This window comes from Euphorbia lathyris, chromosome 8 (assembly GCF_963576675.1).
Source record: "Euphorbia lathyris chromosome 8, ddEupLath1.1, whole genome shotgun sequence".
Classification (NCBI taxonomy): domain Eukaryota; kingdom Viridiplantae; phylum Streptophyta; class Magnoliopsida; order Malpighiales; family Euphorbiaceae; genus Euphorbia; species Euphorbia lathyris.
Window position 1 is genome coordinate 76642781 of NC_088917.1, and position 23538 is coordinate 76666318.

A 23538-nucleotide genomic window follows, 5' to 3' on the forward strand; every position below is an offset into this window, starting at 1 on the left:
TGACCAAATGAATTTAGTCATTCACCGCTAGATCTACGCTTATTAAATCTAAGCTTTAGGATATTTTGAATCTTCATCCTAGGATTCTAATAAGCCGAGTTCTATCCGAAATTAAGAATGGTATTTAATTCATAAAATAATAGGTAGTTTAATATACTCAGCCATATCCATTACTATAAAATCAAGGGACAGTTATGGATTTGTATACTTTTATTAGAACATTCTCTATAATTCTTCTAGGTAAGGGTTGTAAATGAGCGGCTTGGAATACGGCTTGATAAAAGCTCAATCATGTTTGACTTGATTTATAAACGAGCCGAGTTTGAGTGTGATTTTGATGCTTGATTTGTAAATAACCGAAGTTTGAGCTCGCGAACAAGTTCAATTATAGGTTCATGAACAAGCTTGATTGTAATATTTATGAATAGTCTCGTGAGCAAAATCGGTTCGATTTTTTTTTTTTAATATAAGTAGTTCTTGAGTGATGGAGGGACAAACGTCAAAGTTTAAGATTTGATATAATTGATGAATGGTGTAAAAGCTTATTTGGCTTCCGTGGTATCTAATATTTTGTCATTTGTCTCTTGTGATATCATTTGGTAATATTTTCCCCGTGTGGTATTCCAATATATGTGACATTTAATCAATTTTGGATGAAAATTTATCTGATTTATTAGTTCATGATACAATTTTTAATATGTGATGTGTATGCATGATAAATGTTTTAATTATTTATTTACGTTAAGACTTTATATTTGAATTTTAACGAAATTAATTTCTTATTTATCTACATATTAAGTTTATTTGAAAAACTAAACGATACCACATGGTCAAATGATTGTGAGCAACTTATTTATTTGTTCATAGGTTTTGCTTGTGAGTCTGCTTATGAATATAATTAATGAGCTGTTTTTTTTTAACAAAGTTCATGAATAGAATTAACAAGTTCCTCGCGAGTAGAGTTTATAAATAAAATAAACTAGGGGTGCATGTTGTCGGTTAACTAGTTCATTAAGATTAATTCGGTTGGTTAACTATTGATTCTGAACACGTTTTGCCTCCGCTGAAATAGTTTGAGGTTCCTTCTTAACTTTAGTACTTGAAGATTCTTGTTTCATATTCTTGTTTCATGGTGTATGGACTTCAGGATGTTTCTTCCCACTTCTTAGGCTTAATAAATTAAGGAATTAAGGGTCATTAGAAAGCCTTAAATTGTGCAACCAATGTCAATTTACTTCAAATGTAGTTTTAACTATCAACTCAATTTTAATATCGGTAAATTTAAATTTTGACAAAGTATTTAAGTTTTACATATATTTAAGGTATTAAAACTGATTGTATTTAGAAATTAATCAGTTTAAAGGTTGAGTTGATATTTAAATTTTGATTTGGATTAAATTGATTATGAATACCAATTTTATGGACTATTTTGACTCTTCATTCATACATTAATGGCATTTTGTAACTAGGTTTAAAAATTCGATTGGCCTCTTGAATTTACAGAGTGTCTTGTTAGCTCTTTGAACTTGTTTAAAGTAGTCTATTGACCATCTGAATTTGTTTAAAGTAATCTATTAATATTGTGAACTTACTTATAATGATTTATTATCATATGGACGTGCTTAAAATGATATACATTTCAGTTTATCCAAATCCTTTATTGTTCCACCACGTGAAAGTGTGTTAAGGGATTTTCACAACTTCACGGTTCTTTTGTAGTAATAAAAGATATTGATCTCACAATGGTAACATAGTGTAAAATTTCATTAAGCTGAGAATTCGGTTGATGATAAGGTTGGATCTTGTTGTTAATTCTGAGAGGACAATATGTTAAGTTTCCTTGCGTCTGGCAAACTTTGCTAAATAAATAAACACTTGGCTGGATCTCCAACGATGGATGCTCTAACGCTCAACTCAGTTCTAATATTAGAGAGAGAAAGCGGAAAGCTTAGAGGGAGAGAGAGATTTATGTCATATGTCATACCTTTTGCAAATGGTGTTTGACCCTTTTATATAAAAACGAGGACTCCTGGTCTAAATAAGAGTAAATTGACTCTCTGGTTGGTTAGGAAGTGGAGCCAAGATTATCGGTCTTCCTTATCAGTATGACGTTATCTTTTCGTGTTAAGGATTTCTATTCAAGGAAGGACTTCTTAAACCAATCTAATGGATGTAGAAGCTTTTAGAAGCGCGGTTGGGATATCCGGCTAGCGTGAGCAGAGGATCCAATTCTGCTCAAGATCAAATCTCAAATATTAACTTATTTTATCAGAAAGCCACTTATAGCGTCAGATCTAGTTTTTTAAGGCTAGATCATCATTCTGAATACTTATGTGCAATTTGTCACGGTCCGCACAAAATTGTGTGTATGAAAAATGGATTCCACGATCTCTGTAATTGATTTTCATCTTTTTAGTAATGCTACACTTGTTCTTCCATCCATTGAGGGAACATATTCTTTTTTGTGGAAGAGAGGACGCCACTGATTGCTATTTAAAGGATAACTTCAAAAATGAGCTCTATTGGAGAAAGAGTTAAGATAGAGAACTACAAACTAAGCCTTTGTTTGGGAGTTTGGAGGTTAACGGAGGTGAGAGTTAAATGAGGTAATGGAAAGGGAAGGGAAGTGATGGAATGGAAAATTAAAAGTTAACCTTGTTTGGGAGTTTATAGGATGTAAATGAGGTTAAATGTTTAACCTTGTTTGAGAGTTTAAATATGGAGGGGAAGGAAAGTTAAATTTACACTGCAGGGACAAGAAATTTTAAAAAAGCTTAAGTTACTCCCATTAACTCCCAATTTTGGAGGTTAGAGGAAGTAAAGATTTAACCCCATTAACCTTTATTTACTCTCAAAAAATAACTCCCAAACAAGGTTAACTTAATACTTAACCTTACATTACTCCCATTAACCTCCTCCCAAACAAAGGCTAGGAAACTGGGATAGAAAAGGTACATTGACCAAGTGACCCACAAGCCGAATCAAGTTCTCTAAAGTAAAAGCTTGTTTCAGCTTTCTTTCCACGCTAAGGAAAATGGTCAGTCTCTAAAGAGCTCAGAGAACTCGGGGATCCTTTACATCTGGGTTGTACAAATCCCGCCATATCCCAAACCGGATATCGGTGGGTTCGAGGTTCTTTAAAAAAGAAGCAAAAGTTAAAGGGTGGACGAATCCCTATCGTGCAAAGGCTAAAAGGAAAGTAACATCGTGAAACTTCCTTTTCCCTAGAGCCTTAGAAGTTCCAGCTTATGGATTATAAGACTTCTCTCGAGAAGTGGGGCATGAATCAGGAGTGGGAGGCGAGGTGAAGGATCCACCATCCCGACTACAGATTTGAGAGTCACCGAGGTTAGCAGAATCTGCTTGGGTCTTCCTTCCATAACCTTCTTCAACATATCTGCAAATGAATCCTCCATAATTTAGATTCTTGTGAGACAAAATCAAAAATTAAGATATCTACGAAAGGACAAAGAGATACCCGACTCACGTCCAGACTCGATATAAAAATGAAATCTTTGCCATGAAGGATTCCATTCCGATCTGTAATCACACAGAGGCCACAACCATTGACATGGCATATGGTGGGAAATTTGAGAGTTTCAACTCTGTTTTCGCACTGAAATTGATCAATAGAAATGGAGGGATGGGTAAGGGTCAAATATGGATCAACGGACAGAGTATAGGGAGATATTGGATTGCATATGATTGCAAGGGGTGCAACTATGCAGGCACGTTCCGTCCTCCTAAGTGTCAAGTTGGTTGCGGCAAACCAACACAGAAATGATAAATTCTTACTAGACTGTGAATGAGATCTTAGAACTTGGCTGAATTGAAGAATGCAGAGATTTGAGTTCGTGTGCTAGATTTTGTTATAATTTGGTGCCAAAATCAAGATGATAGTGTTTGTAATTTTGTTTGAATGGCATGATGTATACGGTTAATAACTTGTTTACTACCTTAAATTTAGTCTATAATCCCCAAAAAAAATTATATAGCATTAATGATCAGGAATTTAACTACAGACCAGTTTCGTCAGTAAAATTTAAATTTGGACGCAAAAAATACCGATAAATACCCACAGGTAGCGACGGATTTTTCAGTCAGTAACGTCCATTATAAGTGCTTTTGAAAATCGACAATTAAAACCACGGGTAGCAGAGCGTCCCTATCAAAAACCTTACCCGACGCTCTAAAACAATCGTCGTAATGTAGCGATGACAACATTAACAACACTCCTTATTAGGGTGGTTAAAACCGTCGCTAAAGCAAAACAATCAGACAGTAAAGGGCGTTTTTGGAGTTAGCGACAATGTTTTGGCTTTGGTCGTGCACTTTAGGACCAACATTAAAATATCGTCGTTAATTTACTGTCTGACGATTCAGTCGTAAACACATAAAATGCAGTCCTAATTGTGCTTCAAATATAATCGTGTTTTACCGACGACGATTCAGTCGCAAACACAAAATGCAGTCCTAATTGTGCTTCGAATATAATCGTGTTTTACCGACGACTTTGATGTATTTTGAACAAATTTATTGAATATTTTTTTGATTTTGTGAGAATAATTAAACTATAAATGTCTAATGCATAATAGATCTGGACATGGGCCGACGAGCCCTCCCAGGCCCATTTAGCCAGATTTGGACACATGAAAATGTTGTCATGTCCGGCCCAAGCCCATATAAGCCCGCCAAAAACTGGACAAGCTTGAGCTTTACGAATTTTACATCGGACCGGCCCGATATACTATATATATTTATATAAATTATAAATTATATTATATAAATTATAATTATAATATATTTTTATAAATATAAATTATTTATACTTAAAGTTTGATGTGTTGTGTTAGAAAACACAGCACAACAAGCTTTAAGTATAATAAATTATAATCTATTTTTTTTAATCAATAAATTATAATATACTTTAATTGTAATAAATTATAATATATTTTTATTGTATTTTTTTAATATATAGATGGGTTTAGACAGATGAGCTTGAGATTTATATCTTAGGCCCGAATCCGACTAAATTTCTTACGGACTGGGCTGGTTTGGGCTCGTCAAGCTTTATTAAAAGCCCGACAGGCCCGGCCCAGCCCGGCCATACCCATGTCTAATGACTAAAACATTGAAGAATAAATAATTGCCTTCCCATATGACAGAGACAAAAAGATAAAAGATAAAAGAATTAGGTCATAAAACAACCCACAAAAAATTGAATTTCACTGGGCAAAGAAAGAATAGAAACATTTACAACAGTCACTGAAATCAAAACTTGTCCTTCAGAAAAAAAAAGAAAAAAAAAAGAATCAGATATCAGATAAATAGGAAGCAATCGATGAAGAAATATACCCAGTTGTTCAAGGCAAGCTTTATCTGATAGGTGTACTATCTGAAATGGTTGGCTAATATGGTATTGCTGAAGAATGCCAATGAGTCTTACCAAATGTGCGTAGACTTTACCTACTTGAACAAAGCCCGACCCAAAGATCAGTATTAATTTCTAATTATAGATCATCTTATGGATTCTATTATAGGGCACGATGTATACTCTTACTTTGATGCTAGATCCTGATATCATTGTATTCATGTGGAGATGGAGATGGAGGATGAGGAAAATATCTCATTTATTACCTATAAAAGGCTTGTGAACACAATCTTTAAAGGGTAGATTGATGAACACATAAAGACTAAAGATAAACCCAGTCATGCAAGAGACATCCAGAAAGTCTTCAATACCTTAAAGAAGCATTGACTCAAGCTCAATCCCGAGAAATATAAGTTTGGCCTAGACTCTGGAAATTTGATAAGATTCATGATATCCTATAAGGGAATCAAGGTGAATCCTGAGAAGGTTCGGGCTATGCTAGATATGTCCAAGGAGGTGAAAAAGCTGAAGGATGAGAAGATTTGTCTCTTGCTCCGAAAAAGATGCCTACCCTTTTAAAAAGGCCATCAAGAAAAGAAACAAATTCAAATGGTCCGAGGAATTCCAATAAGCATTGGAAGAGATTAAGACATTTGTAGCATCACCACATCATTAGATGACCAGAAAAAGGAAAAACTATATACCTCTACTAACGAAACAGTATGCTCACTGATGGTAAGGGGAGTGGATGGCCAACAACATTCAGCATACTGCACTAGCAAGGTTCTAAAAGAAGTGGAACGCTAGTACCCAAAGATAGAAAAGCTAGCTCGAGCTATCCTTACAACCTTGGTCTGGTTGCGGCCAAACTTTCAAGCACACAATATAGTGGTCAAAACAACTTTTCCATTGCGAAAGGTGTTTCTCAGAATCGAGACATCTAGAAGGCTTACAAAATGGGCATTCAAGTTGGGAGAATATGACATCAGGTATGAACCTCGACCAATGATAAAATGTTCGTTGATCCATATTTGACCCTTACCTATCCCTCCATGTCCGTTGATTAATTTCAGTGAGAAAACAGAGTTGAAACTCTCAAAATTTCCCACCTTATGCCATGTCAACGATTGTGGTCTCTGTGCGATTACCGATGCTTCCGTCCACCCAACGGATGAAACGCTAGTCGGAGAAACTACATCCATAGCTTCCCCTTTCAGTCCAACCTGGTATGTCCACTTTTGCCAAGATAGATCCCATTTTCCATGACTTGAAGTGTCCGCCATGTTCTTCATATACACATAATATACAAGTCAGATATTGAAAATTTAATGGCATCTGAATTATCAAAATAAGAGATCAGTACTGGTTGGTTATGCAAACTGACCTGCAATCCCATTGCAACACTCAGTAATGCAATTTTGTTTCTTCCAGCACGTAAATTGACCTTTCTGGTATATTTAATCCTCCTATTCTCTCTTGTTCCAAAGGCAGAACCTAGAAAGATGTACTCTGATCAGCTGAGAAGACCATTTTATTGCAGACATAACAAAAAATATGTACATTCATATAACTGAAAGTTGTCATTAATAAAGATAGGCTTAATACATGATTTGCCCCTCAACTTTCAAAGTATCTTAAAAGGATAGGCATTTGCTAATATTAAAACCGTATACCCCTGATCTTGGTCGTTTTACTTTTTTAAGATGCGTGCAATACATTTTCGGTATTTAATTTACTTTTTTACAACCGAGTGATCAATTGATTAAATTTTGCGCAAGTTCAGGGGGCTAACTGAACATTTTATGCAAGTTGAGGGGGCTATCAAGACACTTTGAAAGTTCAGTAGACCAATCAAGTTTTTTGAACGAGTTCAGGGGGCAAATGATGTATTAATACATAAAGATATGTACGCATGCCCCTGCTCATTGAAGAATGAGAGTAGGCATTTTGCCTCCACACAAACGATATGTAAGACTGTCCAAGCTATTCTTATTTATATGTAAAGATTAAGTGCCAAAAATGGCATCCATGGAGATGATTTCTTAGGGGCTCTTGTTTAACATTGATGCCTAATCAACAGTAGATATTTAGGTGAATAATTCATTAGGGTGGCTAACTTCACATGAAGTCTTCTTTATTGTTAACATGAAATTTCTAAAAACTAATTATCCTACATCAAACAGGTACACTTCTTGATATTATGCTGCAACTACAAAAAAAAAAAAAAAAAAAAGGGCCATTTTAGATTGATGCATTTGACCTGAATGGCTTTGAGCTGTCTAAAATAGACACTCCGAGCCGAGCTTGTTTCGAATCCAATATCTTCTTTGGACTTGGTTCATTAAGAAAATTATCTAACCATGAATTGTTTGTGAGTAAATCATTAATTATATATGTGAAGTTTGCTCGCAAATAACTCTTTAATTGTGTACATAAACAAACTCACAAGTAAAGTTCGTGAATAAATAAACAAGATTCTTACAAATAGTTCGTCTATTACTCATTTATTATGTTGGTGAATGAACTCATCTAATAGCAAATGAAATAATATTAAGTTTAGATATTTGTGAACTAACACAAAACTATATAATTTTCTACAACACTAAAATTTGTTCATAAATGTTCTAATCGAGCCTGCTCGCGAGCTTTCGAGTAGAGCTTTGGCCTACTCAAGCTTGGCTTGTTTAGGAACCAAGCCAGTAAATCTAAAATAGACAGCTAAAAGCCATTCAGGTCAAATGTATCAATCTAAAAAGACGTGTCAACGAGTGCATACTCACTAGTCACCATAAACAATTCACAAGCTTACATAACAGACTATTTTGTAACTGGAATACATGATTAACGTGTTAAGCTAGGTGGCATCTTTTAAATCCAAAATAAATAGAAAAAGTATTAACATGTTGAACAGCGGAAACAGGTTGCGTGTTGTTCATTTCAATGTGGCGGAGAAAATCACGCAAAAAGGATAGCCTCTGAGAACAGAACGTAGCCTGCTGGGCGTAACAAACTAGTATGAATGAGAGACTAGTGGACCTTATTGATGAGGCCTTTCTATCTATACGATACGAGAAAAACGAGACTTGTGCTTACTCGGCTCCCATATGCCATTATTCATAAGTAGGTAGTGGAGCAGGTAGTTTATGAATATTGAACTGTTGAGTCATGCCTTCTTTGTTGCCTCTTCCGACCGCTTATCAAGGAAGGGATTTCATTGTTTAGTCTAACCTACGCGGGTTGACACTTCCTACGTCTTGACATTACAGGTCACCCTCGCTCCTATGGACTTCTCCCCTCCCTCTCCCATGCTGCTTGGTTGCGAGTTTTTGTAGCAGTCCGCACTTTTGGACATGTGTAGTTTGTGATTCACCCTACCTACTAACAAATAACACCATTATTGTGCGAGGTCGAGAGCCATAGTAGCCTTCCTTAGCGGTACAATCCTCCCAAAATGATACCACCCCTACACCAACTCTTATAAGGGTACATAATCAATAGTTTAATTTATTTTTTTTATGATTTATGATTTTATTTGGAAATAAAAAGAATATAGTAAAATACATTTTTTCAGTAGGGATGGAAGTGCCAATAAGTCGTGCTGATCCCACTATTAGTGCAATGGACCCAAATCCTTCATTGCAAATTCAGAGTTCAATTGAGAGAGAATGGTTGTCTGTAGAGTGTCAGATGAAGTGACGAGAACAATGTCATCGACGTATAGGAGAAGATAAACTGTGTCTGCACCCTGTCTGTATACAAAGAGAGAATTGTCTGAGATGCTGTTGATAAATCCTACCCTGATTACAAAATTAGCAAAACGCTGATAGCAGGCCCGAGGAGCCTGTTTAAGGCCGTATAAGGATTTGCGAAGCAGACAAACATGATCAGGGTACATAGGATCTCGGAAGCCCAGTGGTTGGTGCATGAATACAGTCTCATTAAGATCTCCGTGCAGGAATGCATTTTTGACATCTAATTGCCGAATATTCCAATTCTTGGACAATGCTATACTGAGAACAGCTCTAATTGTTGATGGTTTAACCACATGACTGAATGTTTCACCATAATCAACACCGACCAATTGTCCTGATCCGTTGCCAACTAATCTTGCTTTATAGCGTTCAAAGGAGCCATTACTTTTGTTTTGTGCCTGAAAATCCACCAACTGCGAATAACATTAGCATTTTTGGGACGGGGTACGAGTACTCACGCCTTATTTTGAATTAAAGCCTCAAATTCATCAGTCATGGCCTGTATCCAGTTCAGATCACTTAATGCAAGCATTGGTGTCTTTGGTATGGGGGAGATGACGGGTTGTGTGGATGTGGAAAGATTCAGCATACGACGTGGTTTGCGTATGCCGTGTTGGGCCCGTGTTACCATATTGTGTGTCGTGGGATGCGGTAATGGAGGGTTAATTAATGATTGGGATTGGACTGGTGTAGTGTCACTGCTATTCGACGGGGAGGGGGATGTCAAATTATGTGAAGTGGGAGACGCACGCTGTCGCAGGACTGGACTCGAAAGGGAATTTGATGATGGAGATGTGGAAGATGCCGCGGACGACGTGGGCGACACTGAGGACATAGACGCAGGTGACGTAGGGGTCGAATTTGAAGATAGATGCGCAGGGGACGCTGCGGACTTGGAAGACGCGGACGACACTGATACGGACGATGGGACGGAAGATGCAGACTCTGACGATGGGGAAGGGGAAGGGGCGACACGAGAAGAGATAGTATGGACTGGATTGTGGGAGGCGATCCGCGGGGAGCAGACCGCCTTCGGCAATCGTAATTGACTGTGAACTGGAATTATTTGACGATGTGTGTAACGCAAAAGGAAATTTAGACTCGTCAAAAATGACATGTCGGGAAATCGTAATTTTGTTTGTGGACATGTCGAAGCATTTGTACCCGCAGTGATTGGATCGGTAACCCAGGAATACACACGGGTCGGAACGAGCTTCTAATTTATGACGGGACACGGAAGGGATTATGGGGAAAACATAGGCACCCAAAGATACGTAGATGAGAATAAGAGGGGTCCTGTTGGTATAGAATTTTAGTTGGGGAGTGATATTCTAAGATTTTGTGAGGATATATATTTAACAGGTAAGTTGCCAGTTCAAGGGCATGATGCCAGAATTTAAACAGGACTGATGCATGATTCATAACAGTGCGTATTATGTTATTTATCGTGCGAATTGTGCGTTCAGATTTACCATTTTGAGGAGAGGTGTATGGGGATGAGAATCGAAATTGTATGCCGTTAGTGTGACAAAATTGGCGAAAAGAATTGTTATTGAATTCACCCCGTTGTCACACTGAAAAACTTTAATTTCGCGTTCAAATTGAGTGCGAATTAGAGAGCGGAATGCAAAAAAGACATTATAGACTTGTGATTTCTGAGCTAAGGGAAATGTCCAGAGGAAGTTTGTGTAATTATCCAGAAATAAAACATAGTAACGGTGACCGTCTGAACTTAAAACTGGTGAGGTTCAAAAGAGGAGTGAAAAGGTAATTTTACTTGTTTTCCATTAATGCAAGACGAACAAACAGAAACATCTTGAATTTTATTACACAAAATCAACTTTTTATTTAACAGGGCATTCAAAACAGGAGGCCATGGATGTCCTAAACAACTATGCCAAACATTAGAAGACAACCCATCTGTAAATCCTTCACAGAAAAACCTAAAGGGTCAAATTCCACAGAAACACTATTATCTCTATTAAATTGACGAACAGAAATGAGGTTTTTGATAAGTTTGGGAGCATGCAACACATTAGTTAAATTTAAAGGTTGTGATTGACTATTTAACCAAGCAGTGCCAGACCCACAAACAGGTATACAGTGACCATTACTGACAATAATATTCTCATTGAGGCTTGAATTAAAATAAGAAGTGAGTGTACCGTGTTGGGCTTCATATGAGAGGTGGCTCTTGTGTCCATGTGCCACTGGTGTGAAGGCGGAGTGACAGACATGGTGTGCATTACCTCAGCAATGTCAGTTGGTGAATAGCAAGGATGATTCATGTTTAGGTGAGCTTGTTGTGTGTTCGGGCGGGGACCCAAAATACCAGGCTGTTGCTGTTGGCGGCCCGTGTAGTACTGATTTCCCTAGTTATTTGTTGGGAAGAGACAGGGAGGCGTCGCCTATGGCTGCTGCGGAGCCCACAGAAGAGAATAACCCCACTGTTGATTGACCCCACTGTTGATTGTATCCGCCGCGATGGGAAGGGTCAGGATACCGCTGTCCGCCCCTATTGTTATGTCTGCCGCGGTAATGGTGTCGGCCACCATGCATGCCGCCGCGATTATAGGCGTTAGGGCGGTGTAGCGCAGGACGAGCAGGTGGAAATTGTGATGGGGAAGGGTCTGAGGCAGTAAGGGGAGAGGATCTCCATGTCTAATTTGGGTACCAACGGTGTCATAAGTATCAGTCAATCCAGAAATCAGTTGTAATACCATTTGATCATTTGTGACAGGACAGTCCAAATTGGACAATTGATCAGATAGAGACTTGAGATGTTGACAATAGGAGGAAACATCAGAGAAATTGTCAAGCTTGATTTTGGAGAATTCCAGTTGGAGAAATAGAGTCCTCGAATGCTTATTGTCAGAGAAAATCTCCTGTATGCGGGTCCAGGCTCTAGCTGCGGTGGAGTCAACTTCAATAATTGTGTGGAGGAGGTCAATTAAGATGGTGTTGTAGATCCATTGCAGGACCACTGTGTCAATACGGGACCAGAGATTGGGATTTGATTGTTGCAAGGCGGTATTAGTGGTGGGGGGAATGATGTGATCAAGGACTTGGAAGGCTTTGGCGTGTAGTTTGAAGAGAGCAGCCCATGTAGGATAGTGCCCTTTTTCAATATCTAGGGTTATTTTGATGAATGTAGAAATGTTCGAAACAGTGAGAGAATGATGAGTGGTGATGGCGGTTTCTGTGTTGTTGGTGTGGGAGTTGACTGTGGTTGTGTTGTTCGGTCCAGTGGAGGAATTGTTGAAATTGTTGGAAGTGTTGGTCATGGCTGTGTAGGTGGGAGTGATCGGTGTTTGGATTTTTGGGAGAAGAGGTGATGAGCGGTCTTTGTTTGGATTTTGGGAGAGGGGATGAGGAGCGATCGGTTTATGTTGCGATCGCGGAAGAAGGGGAGGTTGCTGTTCGAATTTAGGTTTGCTGTTCGAATTTAGGTGAAGAAGAGGATGATCGGTCTGTGTTTGGATTTTGGGAGAGGAGATGAGGAGCGATCGGTTTATGAGAGGGAGGTTTCGGTTCGAATTTAGGTTAAAGAGGAGAGGGCTGCGAGTGGCGGTGATTTCGGCCACGGTGATGGTCGGGATCGGAAAAGAGGAGGGATTAGATTGAAGAATTAGGCTCTGATACCATGTAACAAATAGGAATGTTGCGTGATTATTATTGATAATTCAATGTCTATATATACAGATTACAATCGTATTCAAATACTAAGCTCCTATAAAATAGGGATACATGGTTATCTATCTGTAACTGAAAATATTCTCTAATATAAACACGTCTTAAACCCTCCATTCACCCAAAAGACATTCTGGTATGAAATTCTTTGTGGCATCAGCAATATGAGCAGCTTGTCCATCTTTAGAAATTGGCAGTTCATATTCTTAGGATTAGCACCATTCTGGGATTTGAATTGATCTGCACGAATAAGCAAATTACTCAAAATAGGGGACATGAAAAAGGAAAATATAACCATGAGTTATTCGTTCTAAATAATAAACACGATTCAACAATCCAAGGCCTAAAAAATGATTATGCCCAATGCTACTAATATGAAAATTGTTTCACATGCTTCGAAGGATAAAGACGCTTAAACTAGAGATCTCGCAAGCTAAAAATTGGTTTTCCAAAAGGTATATTCACTTACGTTCAACTTCCATTTTTTCATAAAGTTCTGAGCTATTTCCTAAAATGCATCACTATTCTGAGTCTCAGTCTCTCACAATACTTGCTCAACCTGCTGAAGAAGTAGCAATTCTTCCTGGACGCCACGCAATGTGCACCAACCTTTAATTCAATCCCAAGAAATTAATAGCATTATTAACAATATAAATATTAATAATAAAGTGAAAGAATAAATATTATAGAAAGCATTAATAGTTGTTACCGCTTCTCTTGTAATTGAGATGCTATTGTGGCATTAAGATTCCCTCGGCAATCTAGTTTTGGCGTGCTCAACACTCCGCCACAGAAAATCTTCATTTGTTCGCATTCTTCAATAAATACTTGTTCTAACAATGGGAATTCGAATATGTAATTACCAGAGCAAAAACTGTTGAGCATATCTAAATCAGTAAGTTCCAAATGCTTCAGCTTCTTGAAAATAATCACATCAGCAGCAACATCATCATCATCATTGCTTGTAACAATTTCTTTCATCATTTCACAACTAGAAACTCGTAATTTCACGAGTTGCATCATACTTTTTGCCGTTGATGCTGTAACCAAGCTTGTCATTTTTGGACAACCTTTCACCTTGAGAGTTGTTAGATTTTGGAAAGAAGCTGATGATGGTGCTATATTCATCAAATCATGACATACTTTAACTTTCAGAGTTAGAAGATGTTGAAGAATGGGATTGAGTTGTTGTGAGTCTTTCGTCCTTATTATATGCTTCAAATTATGAATATCCTCTAACTCCAAATATTTTAGACGATGATATTGTTGTTCCTCTCCAACCGAGAATATCTCTCCCAAAGAACAACAGTCGATGGAGAGAGATTCCAAAGAATAGATTTGTCTGAGAAAACCAAATAGAAAAGGAATAGATTCCTCTTTTAAATGTGTTAGAGTAACTCGTTGCAATTTCCACACTCACTGGAAGGACATGATCATCTTGTATTGCTTTCAAGCTGTTGTGATCTAATTTCAAGACCTCCAAATTGGGAATAACCTAACCAAAAATTTAAAAGTTGGATGTTGAAGTATTTGCACTTGCAAGGGTAAATTACAATCATAGTATTTGAACTTTACACTCTTTCATAATTTGGTACTTAGGTTTTATTTTGTCATAAAAATATACTTGAATTTAAAAGGGAAAAGTAAAAAAATAAACCCGTTTGCGTATTTGTGCTTTATGAATTTTGCAGTTAAAGAATATGTGAGTGAATTATTTGGTCAAACAATACTTTTAGTTTAGTTAATTTGCAAAGTTAGGCCACGAATTTTGGATAATTTGCAAAGCCAGTCTTTTTAATTACTCCATTTTAGGGTAAATAGTTACGACAACAATTTTTGAAGAAATAACCAAGTTTGTAAACTGCAAAAAAACACAGACTCCTGGTTGCAAACTTTTAAACCACCGCTAAACCATAAGGTTTATTTTCGTATTTCCAATTTAAAATGATTGGACAATAGTACTTATTGACCTGTTACAATCAGTTACCTATTAATATATGGATAAATTATGATACTTGAACTTTAACTTTTATCCAATTTTGGTACCTAAAATTTTATTTTTTACACGAGAGACATAATTTGACCAAGTATTTTACTTAAATATGGGATCCAATTTAGCCCTTCATTTCTATCTATAATTTTTCCATTCTCTCCCTTTCATTTTTTATTCTTCTCTCTCCAACAATTTCTTACTACTTTGAGTCCCTAAAAATTAAAGAAAAATCCAAAGAGTTGCATAATGATGAAATAAAAAAATTGTTAATAAACTCATCATACCATGAAACTGCAAATTTTCACGTAATATCTTGAAATTGATTTGCTTTTTCATTAATTACATCCTGAGATTAATTGAATTATTATTTCTATCTCATCCACTCCTAACCGCAGCCGAAGACTACAACGGTCGTATTTTCTTATGTAAAAATGAAATTTAGGTACTAAACTGTGAAAAAGGAAAAAGTTAAAATTCAGATACCATAGTTATAATATATTTATATGTTTTTAATGGTTAACTGGTTGTATGTAGCAGATCAATCGATACTATATTGTGCGAGACTTAACGGTTATGACTTCAAATCTAAGTATTAAAATGTGAAAGATGTAAAATTCAGATACCATGTTTATATGAAGTTATCTATTATTATATAGAGAGTAAAAAGTGTATTCGCACCTCGGGGATTTTGAAACCGAACTTGATCAACTTATTCAGATCCCGTGCTTCCAAATATTTCAACTTGGGCCACTCAAGCGCATGACCAGTGGCACCATCTGATTCTTCATTTTTTGCCTCTGCAATTATCATTTCTACACCACAAGTTATTTGGAGGTGTTGAAGTTGGAGAAGACCACACGCTATCGATGCCGGAAACACATATTTCAGATCCTTACAATCACATACATCAACTGATTGCAGATTTGGAAAACTCAAAGCTTCATCGATGTCCTTACTCAATATATGCTTCAATGAGGGTAGATTGCTTATAGATATCTGTCGTAGCGAAAATGCTTGTAAACTAGTTTCCTTTTTGATACAGAACCTTTGATATTCGAATATCTCCTGAACTCCACCACAATTAGATATTTCAAGTGACACTAATCTTTGAAATCTTCTATACAGATTTGATGGGAAAACAACTGATAGCTTTGAGCAACATACAATCTTCAATGATTTTAATTTGGAAAACGAATGATCATCTGCGAGTTGCTGGTGCCATATATATCTCAAGTTATTCATGCATTCAAAATGTATTATCTCCAGACTGGAGAAAGTGGCCTGCAATTGGGAAAGAAAAGACAAGATGTTAACCATTGACATGATCAATCAATCTAACATTGAAGAAGAGTGTTTCAATCATCAAGGTAATATATAGAAAGAAAAATATATCACCAATTCATTGAAGAGAGTTTCATCATCAGTAGTATCTGAAAATTTGGACACAAAGTTCTTCAATGCATAGCAACCAGATATCCTCAGGTTTCTTAGTTTTGGAAATTCAATTGGATATCTGCTGCTGAACCTTTTCATGTTGCCAAGCTGTGCGAGTTCAAGATAGTCAAGTTCAGGAAACACAATCATATGGATGCTTTCTTCTTCTATTTCGTTGCTCAGTATTATCTCTTCGATTAACTCGCAGTGAATTATTTCAAGCTTTTTGAGTTGCGGACCAGATTTCACCATTGAAGTTGTAAATACATACTTCAAACTATTGCATTGATACACCGTCAAGCTTGTTAAAGTAGGGAAAGAAACCTGCTCATTGAAGATTCATGCTTTTTCAAAATAAGAAAAACATAAAATAAAATTTAAATCGACTAAAGAAAGTAATACAAGACTTACCATTCCACTTGTTTTGCAAAAGCCTATTAGATTTGGTAGATATTCCAGCGTCAAAGAGGTCAACTGAGGGAACTCCATCACTTCACCTTCACTCCCTTCACCAACAATAGCTTCCATGTTATCACATGATTTGACTTCAATTTCTTGAAGCTGCGGCAAACATTTGTGACATGAAAATGGAAAGAGATTCTTCAACGAATGGCAATTCCTGATTTCTAAGAATCGTAGTTTCCCAAAAGAATCTGTTTCAAGTTGACCATAATCAAACAACAAATTCTCAGTCCCCTTCAATTCACCTAAATATAGAACTTCGGTCCCTTTCAGAAACTCTTTAATCCTATGCATCAAACCACTATTCGTTGCCAGCTCTAGCTGTAGCACCCTTGATGATTTATATTCCTTAGACCAACGCCAATGACCTACATGTATTTTATAGTTTTGCAATCCATTAAAGAACCAGTCCTTTGGTAACAACTTGCCATCTTCAACTTGTATTTCCAAAGTTGTCAGGCGAGACAAGTTCTTCAATTCCACAAGACTCGCATTTCCTTCCAGCTCCCATCCATGAAAACTGTTAAGCATGTACAACTCTTCTAATAAACACAGATTTGACAAGACATCTGCTGGGATTACTCGGAGTTTCCAGCAGCCTCTCAGATCTAATAGCTTTAGTCGAGTCAATGCCTTGATTTCTCTTGGCAATTCTGCTATTTTTGAATCAGCCAAACTGAGCAACTCCAGCTGCTTCAATTCTGCAATTATAGCTAGGTTGTCCAATCTACAACGTTCCAAATACAATGTTTGAAGGCCTGTAAGAAAACCAAGTGAGGAAGGAAATCCGGATACGAAGTTCACCTCAGTAAAATGGAGAACCTTGAGTTGTGTAACCTCTGCAAAAAATGAATTAGGGATATCTAGATTAAGATCTTCCGCAAACAGTGAAAACAGCTCCGCTTTTGGACATTCGAGGACTTCCGGAAGCTCAGCTATATCAGAACAACGAAGGGAAATTCGGGTCCAATCTTTGTTTCGCAACTCTGTTGATGTAACCTTACTTGTACTTACAAAAGCATGTTGCACATCGGATGCAATTGTAAGAGCAATGTCACGAACAAGGTCGTGGATTTTGATGAATCCAGCCTTGTCACCATCCAACAGCAAGCACTCATCTTTGAGTTTATCAATCAAAGTTAATACTCTGTTCCTTGCTCCTTCAATGGAATCCATGTGCTTAAATAAGCCTAGGCCCGCACAGTAAACGAGCAAGTCTTGAATTCGAATATTCGGATTCCCAAACTGAGGGCAAAGCAAGAAGAGTGACTTGGCTTCCTCATCAATCAAATTCTCATAGCTTGACTTAATAACTTCGTTCACTTGCTCGTATATCTCTTTATTTTCTAAGCATGAAAGCTGGATTAGCTTATCTTTCCATGCGTGTATACCTTTATTTCGCAGATCTGTGGCAACTATCAGAATTAGAAGGGGCAACCCTGCACATTTTTTGGCAATTTCAGTTGCTATGGCACGCAACTCAGGATCTTTAGCCTTACTTACAGACATTTCAAACAATCTCCATGTTTCTTCTGGTTCTAGAACAGCGAGCGGAAATTCTTTCTGTGTGCACATCTCATTTGATAAAACATGCTTCCTCCTTGAGGTTAGCAGTATTTTGCAACCTCCACATGCATTAGAAAATACAGTTGTAACTGAACCCACTTGATCCACTGTCAATGATCCAGTAATCTTTTTGACCAAGAAGTGCAGTAGAAGAAGAGCCTGTGCATCCAGCAAAAGCTGTAAAATCATTTGCATTGATAGGAGAATCTGGAATTTGTTTGCCTTTGAGCATTTTGTAAACTTCCTGGATCATGAAATTCATACTTTTATGTCCATCCTCTGGCTCATACTCATTAGCATCATGATATACATTACTGGTATGAGAATTTCCCTTTTCTGCAGAGGTTCCTGGAACACCAGAAACAACATTAGCTCGAAAAGAAGAGTTAGAATTTGGGCCAGATTGATCCCCTTTCCCAGTTATTCTTGGACCTTTGTACCATTCAGGATACCCCACCAACCTGAAACAACCAGATCTGTTGTGCCCCCCTTTGTTGCAGTAGTCACAATGCTTACTCCCTTTGTCTCCTTCATTTTTCTTGTATCTGTGATCGCCTTGTGACTTCTTTTCATATTTTGTAAAATTTGCAATTTCCACAGATTGGTGAATGGAAATTTCTTGTTGTTTCTCTATTGTTAACAACATTGAGTATGCCTTATTTATATTTGGTAATGGATCCATAAGTAACAATTGATCTTTAATATGATCATATTGCTCATTCAAGCCAAGCAAGAACTGCATCAATCTCTCTTCTTCTATTGCATCAGATATTCTTTTAAAAGCATTACAAACACAATCTCTTGCTATACCACAGTGACAAGAGTGGAATGGGACTCAAGAAATTCAATTCTTCCCACAATTTCTTCAACTTATTAAAGTACTGGAGTATAGTAAAAGTACCTTGAGTAGATTGGCCAATTTCTCTGCGAATCTTGTAAATCATTGGACCATTTGTATCACCAAACCTATGCTTCAAATCTTTCCAAAGTTCCCTAGCATTTGTAGCATATTGAAACCCATCTGCAATTTCTTTGTGCATTGAGTTTAGTAACCATGAAGTTACCAGATTATCTGCATTGGACCACCTTTGGTAAGCAGTTGTTCCTTCTTGAGGAATTTCCAGATCTTTGAGGATGAAATCGCATTTCTCTTTCACCTTCAAAGCTCGAATCATCGTTTGACTCCATGACAGATAATTGTTGTGTGTCAATTGTATATTGACAATAGAGATGCCTGGGTTATCATGATGATGCGAACCTCCGCCTAGAAATCTTGATTTCGATCTTGAAGTTTCTTCTTCATCTGTACTTTCGTAAGAAATTTCTTCATAAAATTCATCTTCATGGCGAACCTCTTTGTTGCGATTATTCTTCTTTTTCTTCCCAGCCATTACTGAATCTCTGATACCATATAAAGCTTATAGAAGCTTAAATGAAAACAATCTGTAATCAATTTCCAGGAAAGAGATGGAAAGGAAGAAAATGTATTAGATTTTGTATTTCATCTAAACAATGTAAATTTGACAGTATACAGGTGTTGGTATTTATAGAAAATACATGAAACAGAAAAGCAGTAAAATACAGTTGTAACTGAACCCACTTGACAGCTGCAATCTGGTGTGATAGGATCTATATATGATTTGTACATTTCCTACAAAAGTAATACAAGACTTACCATTCCACTTGTTTGGCAAAAGCCCATTAGATGTGGTAGATGTTCCAGCTTCAAAGAGGTCAACTGAGGGAACTCCATCACTTCACCTTCACTCCCTTCACCAACAATAGCTTCCATGTTATCACAAGATTCGACTTCAATTTTTTGAAGCTGCGGCAAACATTTGTGACATGAAAATGGAAAGAGATTCTTCAACGAATGGCAATTCCTGATTTCTAAAAATCGTAGTTTCCCAAGAGAATCTGTTTCAAGTTGACCATAATCAAACAACAAATTCTCAATCCCCTTCACTTCATCTAAATGTAGAACTTCAGTCCCTTTCAGAAACTCTTTAATCCTATGCATCAAACCAATACTCGTCAGCTCTAGCTGTAGCACCCTTGATGATTCATATTCCTCAGACCCAAAAGACAAATGAAAATGACCTACATATATTTTATAGTTTTGCAATCCATTAAAGAACCAGTCCTTTGGTAATAACTTCTCATCTTCAACTTCTATTTCCAGAGTTGTCAGGTGAGACAAGTTCTTCAATTCCACAAGACTCGCATTTCCTTCCAGCTCCCATCCATGAAAACCGTTAAGCATGTACAACTCTTCTAATAAACACAGATTTGACAAGACATTTGCCGGGATTACCTGGAGATTCCAGCAGTCTCTCAAATCTAATAGCTTTAGTCGAGTCAATGCCTTGATTTCTCTAGGCAATTCTTCCATACTTGAATTAGCCAAACTCAACAACTCCAGCTGCTTCAATTCTGCAATTATAGCTAGGTTGTCCAATCTACAACGTTCCAAAGACAATGTTTGAAGGCTTGTAAGAAAACCAAGTGAGGAACGAAATCCGAATACGAAGTTCACCTCAGTAAAATGGAGAACCTTGAGTTGTGTAACCTCTGCAAAAAATGAATTAGGGATATCTAGATTAAGATCTTCCGCAAACAGTGAAAACAGCTCCGCTTTTGGACATTCGAGGACTTCCGGAAGCTCAGCTATATCAGAACAACGAAGGGAAATTCGGGTCCAATCTTTGTTTCGCAACTCTGTTGATGTAACCTTACTTGTACTTACAAAAGCATGTTGCACATCGGATGCAATTGTAAGAGCAATGTCACGAACAAGGTCGTGGATTTTGATGAATCCAGCCTTGTCACCATCCAACAGCAAGCACTCATCTTTGAGTTTATCAATCAAAGTTAATACTCTGTTCCTTGCTCCTTCAATGGAATCCATGTGCTTAAATAAGCCTAGGCCCGCACAGTAAACGAGCAAGTCTTGAATTCGAATATTCGGATTCCCAAACTGAGGGCAAAGCAAGAAGAGTGACTTGGCTTCCTCATCAATCAAATTCTCATAGCTTGACTTAATAACTTCGTTCACTTGCTCGTATATCTCTTTATTTTCTAAGCATGAAAGCTGGATTAGCTTATCTTTCCATGCGTGTATACCTTTATTTCGCAGATCTGTGGCAACTATCAGAATTAGAAGGGGCAACCCTGCACATTTTTTGGCAATTTCAGTTGCTATGGCACGCAACTCAGGATCTTTAGCCTTACTTACAGACATTTCAAACAATCTCCATGTTTCTTCTGGTTCTAGAACAGCGAGCGGAAATTCTTTCTGTGTGCACATCTCATTTGATAAAACATGCTTCCTCCTTGAGGTTAGCAGTATTTTGCAACCTCCACATGCATCTCCGGAAGGAATTCCTACAGCATTCAAATCAAGTTTTTGCCAAAGATCATCAAGAATGATGAGCACTTTGACTTTGTTCAACGCCTGCTGAAGTTCCCTCGCTCTTCCAGGAACTTCCTTAGCTTGAAATTCCAAGCCTAAGGGATCAGCAATTTCTCCTTGAATTCTTCGCAGGTCAGGCGTCTGAGAAACAGCAACCAGTATTACAGTACCGAACAACTTCTGTTCTGCAGCTTTGCGAAGTATCTCATTTGCAAGTGTTGTTTTGCCAATTCCTCCCAGACCATAGACTCCTATGATATTCAGATTTGGATCATTCAGAGCATCCATAATTTGGTGCAAGATCAGCCTCCTTGATGGCAAGGCATCACGACCGTACTTGTTATCCTCAATTATCTGAGGCGGAGACGGGGAGAATGAAATTGGATCTAATCCTTGAGCATCCTGAAGCAGCTTACCCTTCACCGAAGCTTCCTTATATGCTTTCTTACTCAGCTGATAGCGAGTCTTCAAATTAGGGCAAAATCCGAGAAAACATTTCTTCTTAGCTTCTTCTCTCCCATGGATAAGTTCCTCTGCCTCTTCAATGTCTTTTGCCGCAGTGCTCAGCCACTCGGTAACATTGGGATAGATCTCGTCCCCTTTTCGAGTAGCAGCATCAACGGACTGCTGCAGCCTGAATCTTTTGTTCTTCAACTGCTCAACCTCATCGTGGAGTCTCTGAACATTACTGTCACAGGTAAAAGAGTAGCTGATATGTTGTTTGATAGGTGTAACAACATATTGTTTGATGGGATCTGTAAGTAAACCAACCAAACTGGAAACAATCGTCTCCATGTTCAATGGTGAAGAGAAGAGAGTTGAGGAGCAACTAAGAGCAACTCTAGTCTGAAATCATTATTGGAGCAAATTGTTGAGTCTTGCATCAAAAGATGAGAAGCAATCTCATCTCCAGGCGCATCAAAGGAAAAGAAGAATGAAGTTAATGGCCAACATATGGGCCTAGTCTGATGGCATGTATTCTTCTTGTTTATTTCATAAAATTTCAATGCAAATATTGATTTAAAACGAGTTATTTACCCTAATGTCTAAAATGGTGCAATTTTACCCCTAACGTTGGAAGCCAAGAGCAATTTTATCCCTAACATTAATTAATTGGATCAATTTGAGAAATAATTCATCAAACTGTCTTCTCGGTCATGAATCTTGTCATCTACACTTCATACGTGTGTCATTTTATCATAAACAAATAAAAAAACATACGTTGGGATGTGAAAAAAGATTAAAAAAATAAAAAATATATTGTCTTTTTGTACGAATTAGATAAAAAAAATTAAAAAATTTACCGAATTTATAAATATTAATCTCAAATTCTATTATTAAATTATAAAAAACATGAAATCTTTTTTTTAGAACGAATTGTTATGTAATTGGTGCAGAATAAGGAATAAAAATATCTGTGTTTTATAATAGTGTCTGAAAATGACCCAATTTATTAACGTTAGGGGTAAAATTGCTATTGGCTTCCAACGTTAGGGGTAAAATTGCACCATTTTAGACGTTAGGGGTAAAATTGCTCCTGACCTAAAACGTTAGGGGTATTTTTGTACCTTAATCCTTATAAAAATATAAAACATTAGTTTTATTTAGTTGATGTAATTGTGGGCACTGATTATTCTTTTTTCTTTTCCAACAGAAGAGTTGCAAAGATTCACATTGTTTGAAATTAAAAAAAAAAAATTAAAAGTGGTGAAGCTCTTAGTATGTTGGTTGAGGACTTATCTACAATTTTAGAGGTCATGGATGTAATTTTCCTTTGTTTGTTTAATGTAAATGCATTAAAAAAAATTTAAAAATAATGAAATAAAAATGGTTCCACTAAGAAAAGAGAAATTGATGA

At 37.1% G+C, this 23538-nt stretch overlaps 2 protein-coding genes across 2 annotated transcripts; both read right to left on the reverse strand.

Annotated features, from left to right (window-relative positions):
• Positions 1-12769: 12769 nt before the first annotated feature.
• LOC136203143 (probable disease resistance protein At4g27220) lies at positions 12770-18463 on the reverse strand. The gene is made up of 6 exons (XM_065994217.1): positions 16652-18463; positions 16202-16564; positions 15485-16087; positions 13523-14308; positions 13283-13422; positions 12770-13053 (listed from the first exon to the last, which is right to left on the reverse strand). The coding sequence occupies exons 1-4, from the start codon at positions 18461-18463 to the stop codon at positions 14036-14038; spliced, it is 3051 nt and encodes a 1016-aa protein (XP_065850289.1). The 3' UTR covers positions 12770-13053; positions 13283-13422; positions 13523-14035.
• Positions 18464-19571: 1108 nt separating this feature from the next.
• On the reverse strand, positions 19572-22647 carry LOC136203144 (probable disease resistance protein At4g27220). Its single transcript, XM_065994219.1, has 2 exons — positions 19944-22647; positions 19572-19711 (listed from the first exon to the last, which is right to left on the reverse strand). Exons 1-2 carry the CDS (start codon positions 22473-22475, stop codon positions 19697-19699), a joined length of 2547 nt encoding a protein of 848 aa, XP_065850291.1. The 5' UTR covers positions 22476-22647; the 3' UTR covers positions 19572-19696.
• Positions 22648-23538: the final 891 nt, after the last annotated feature.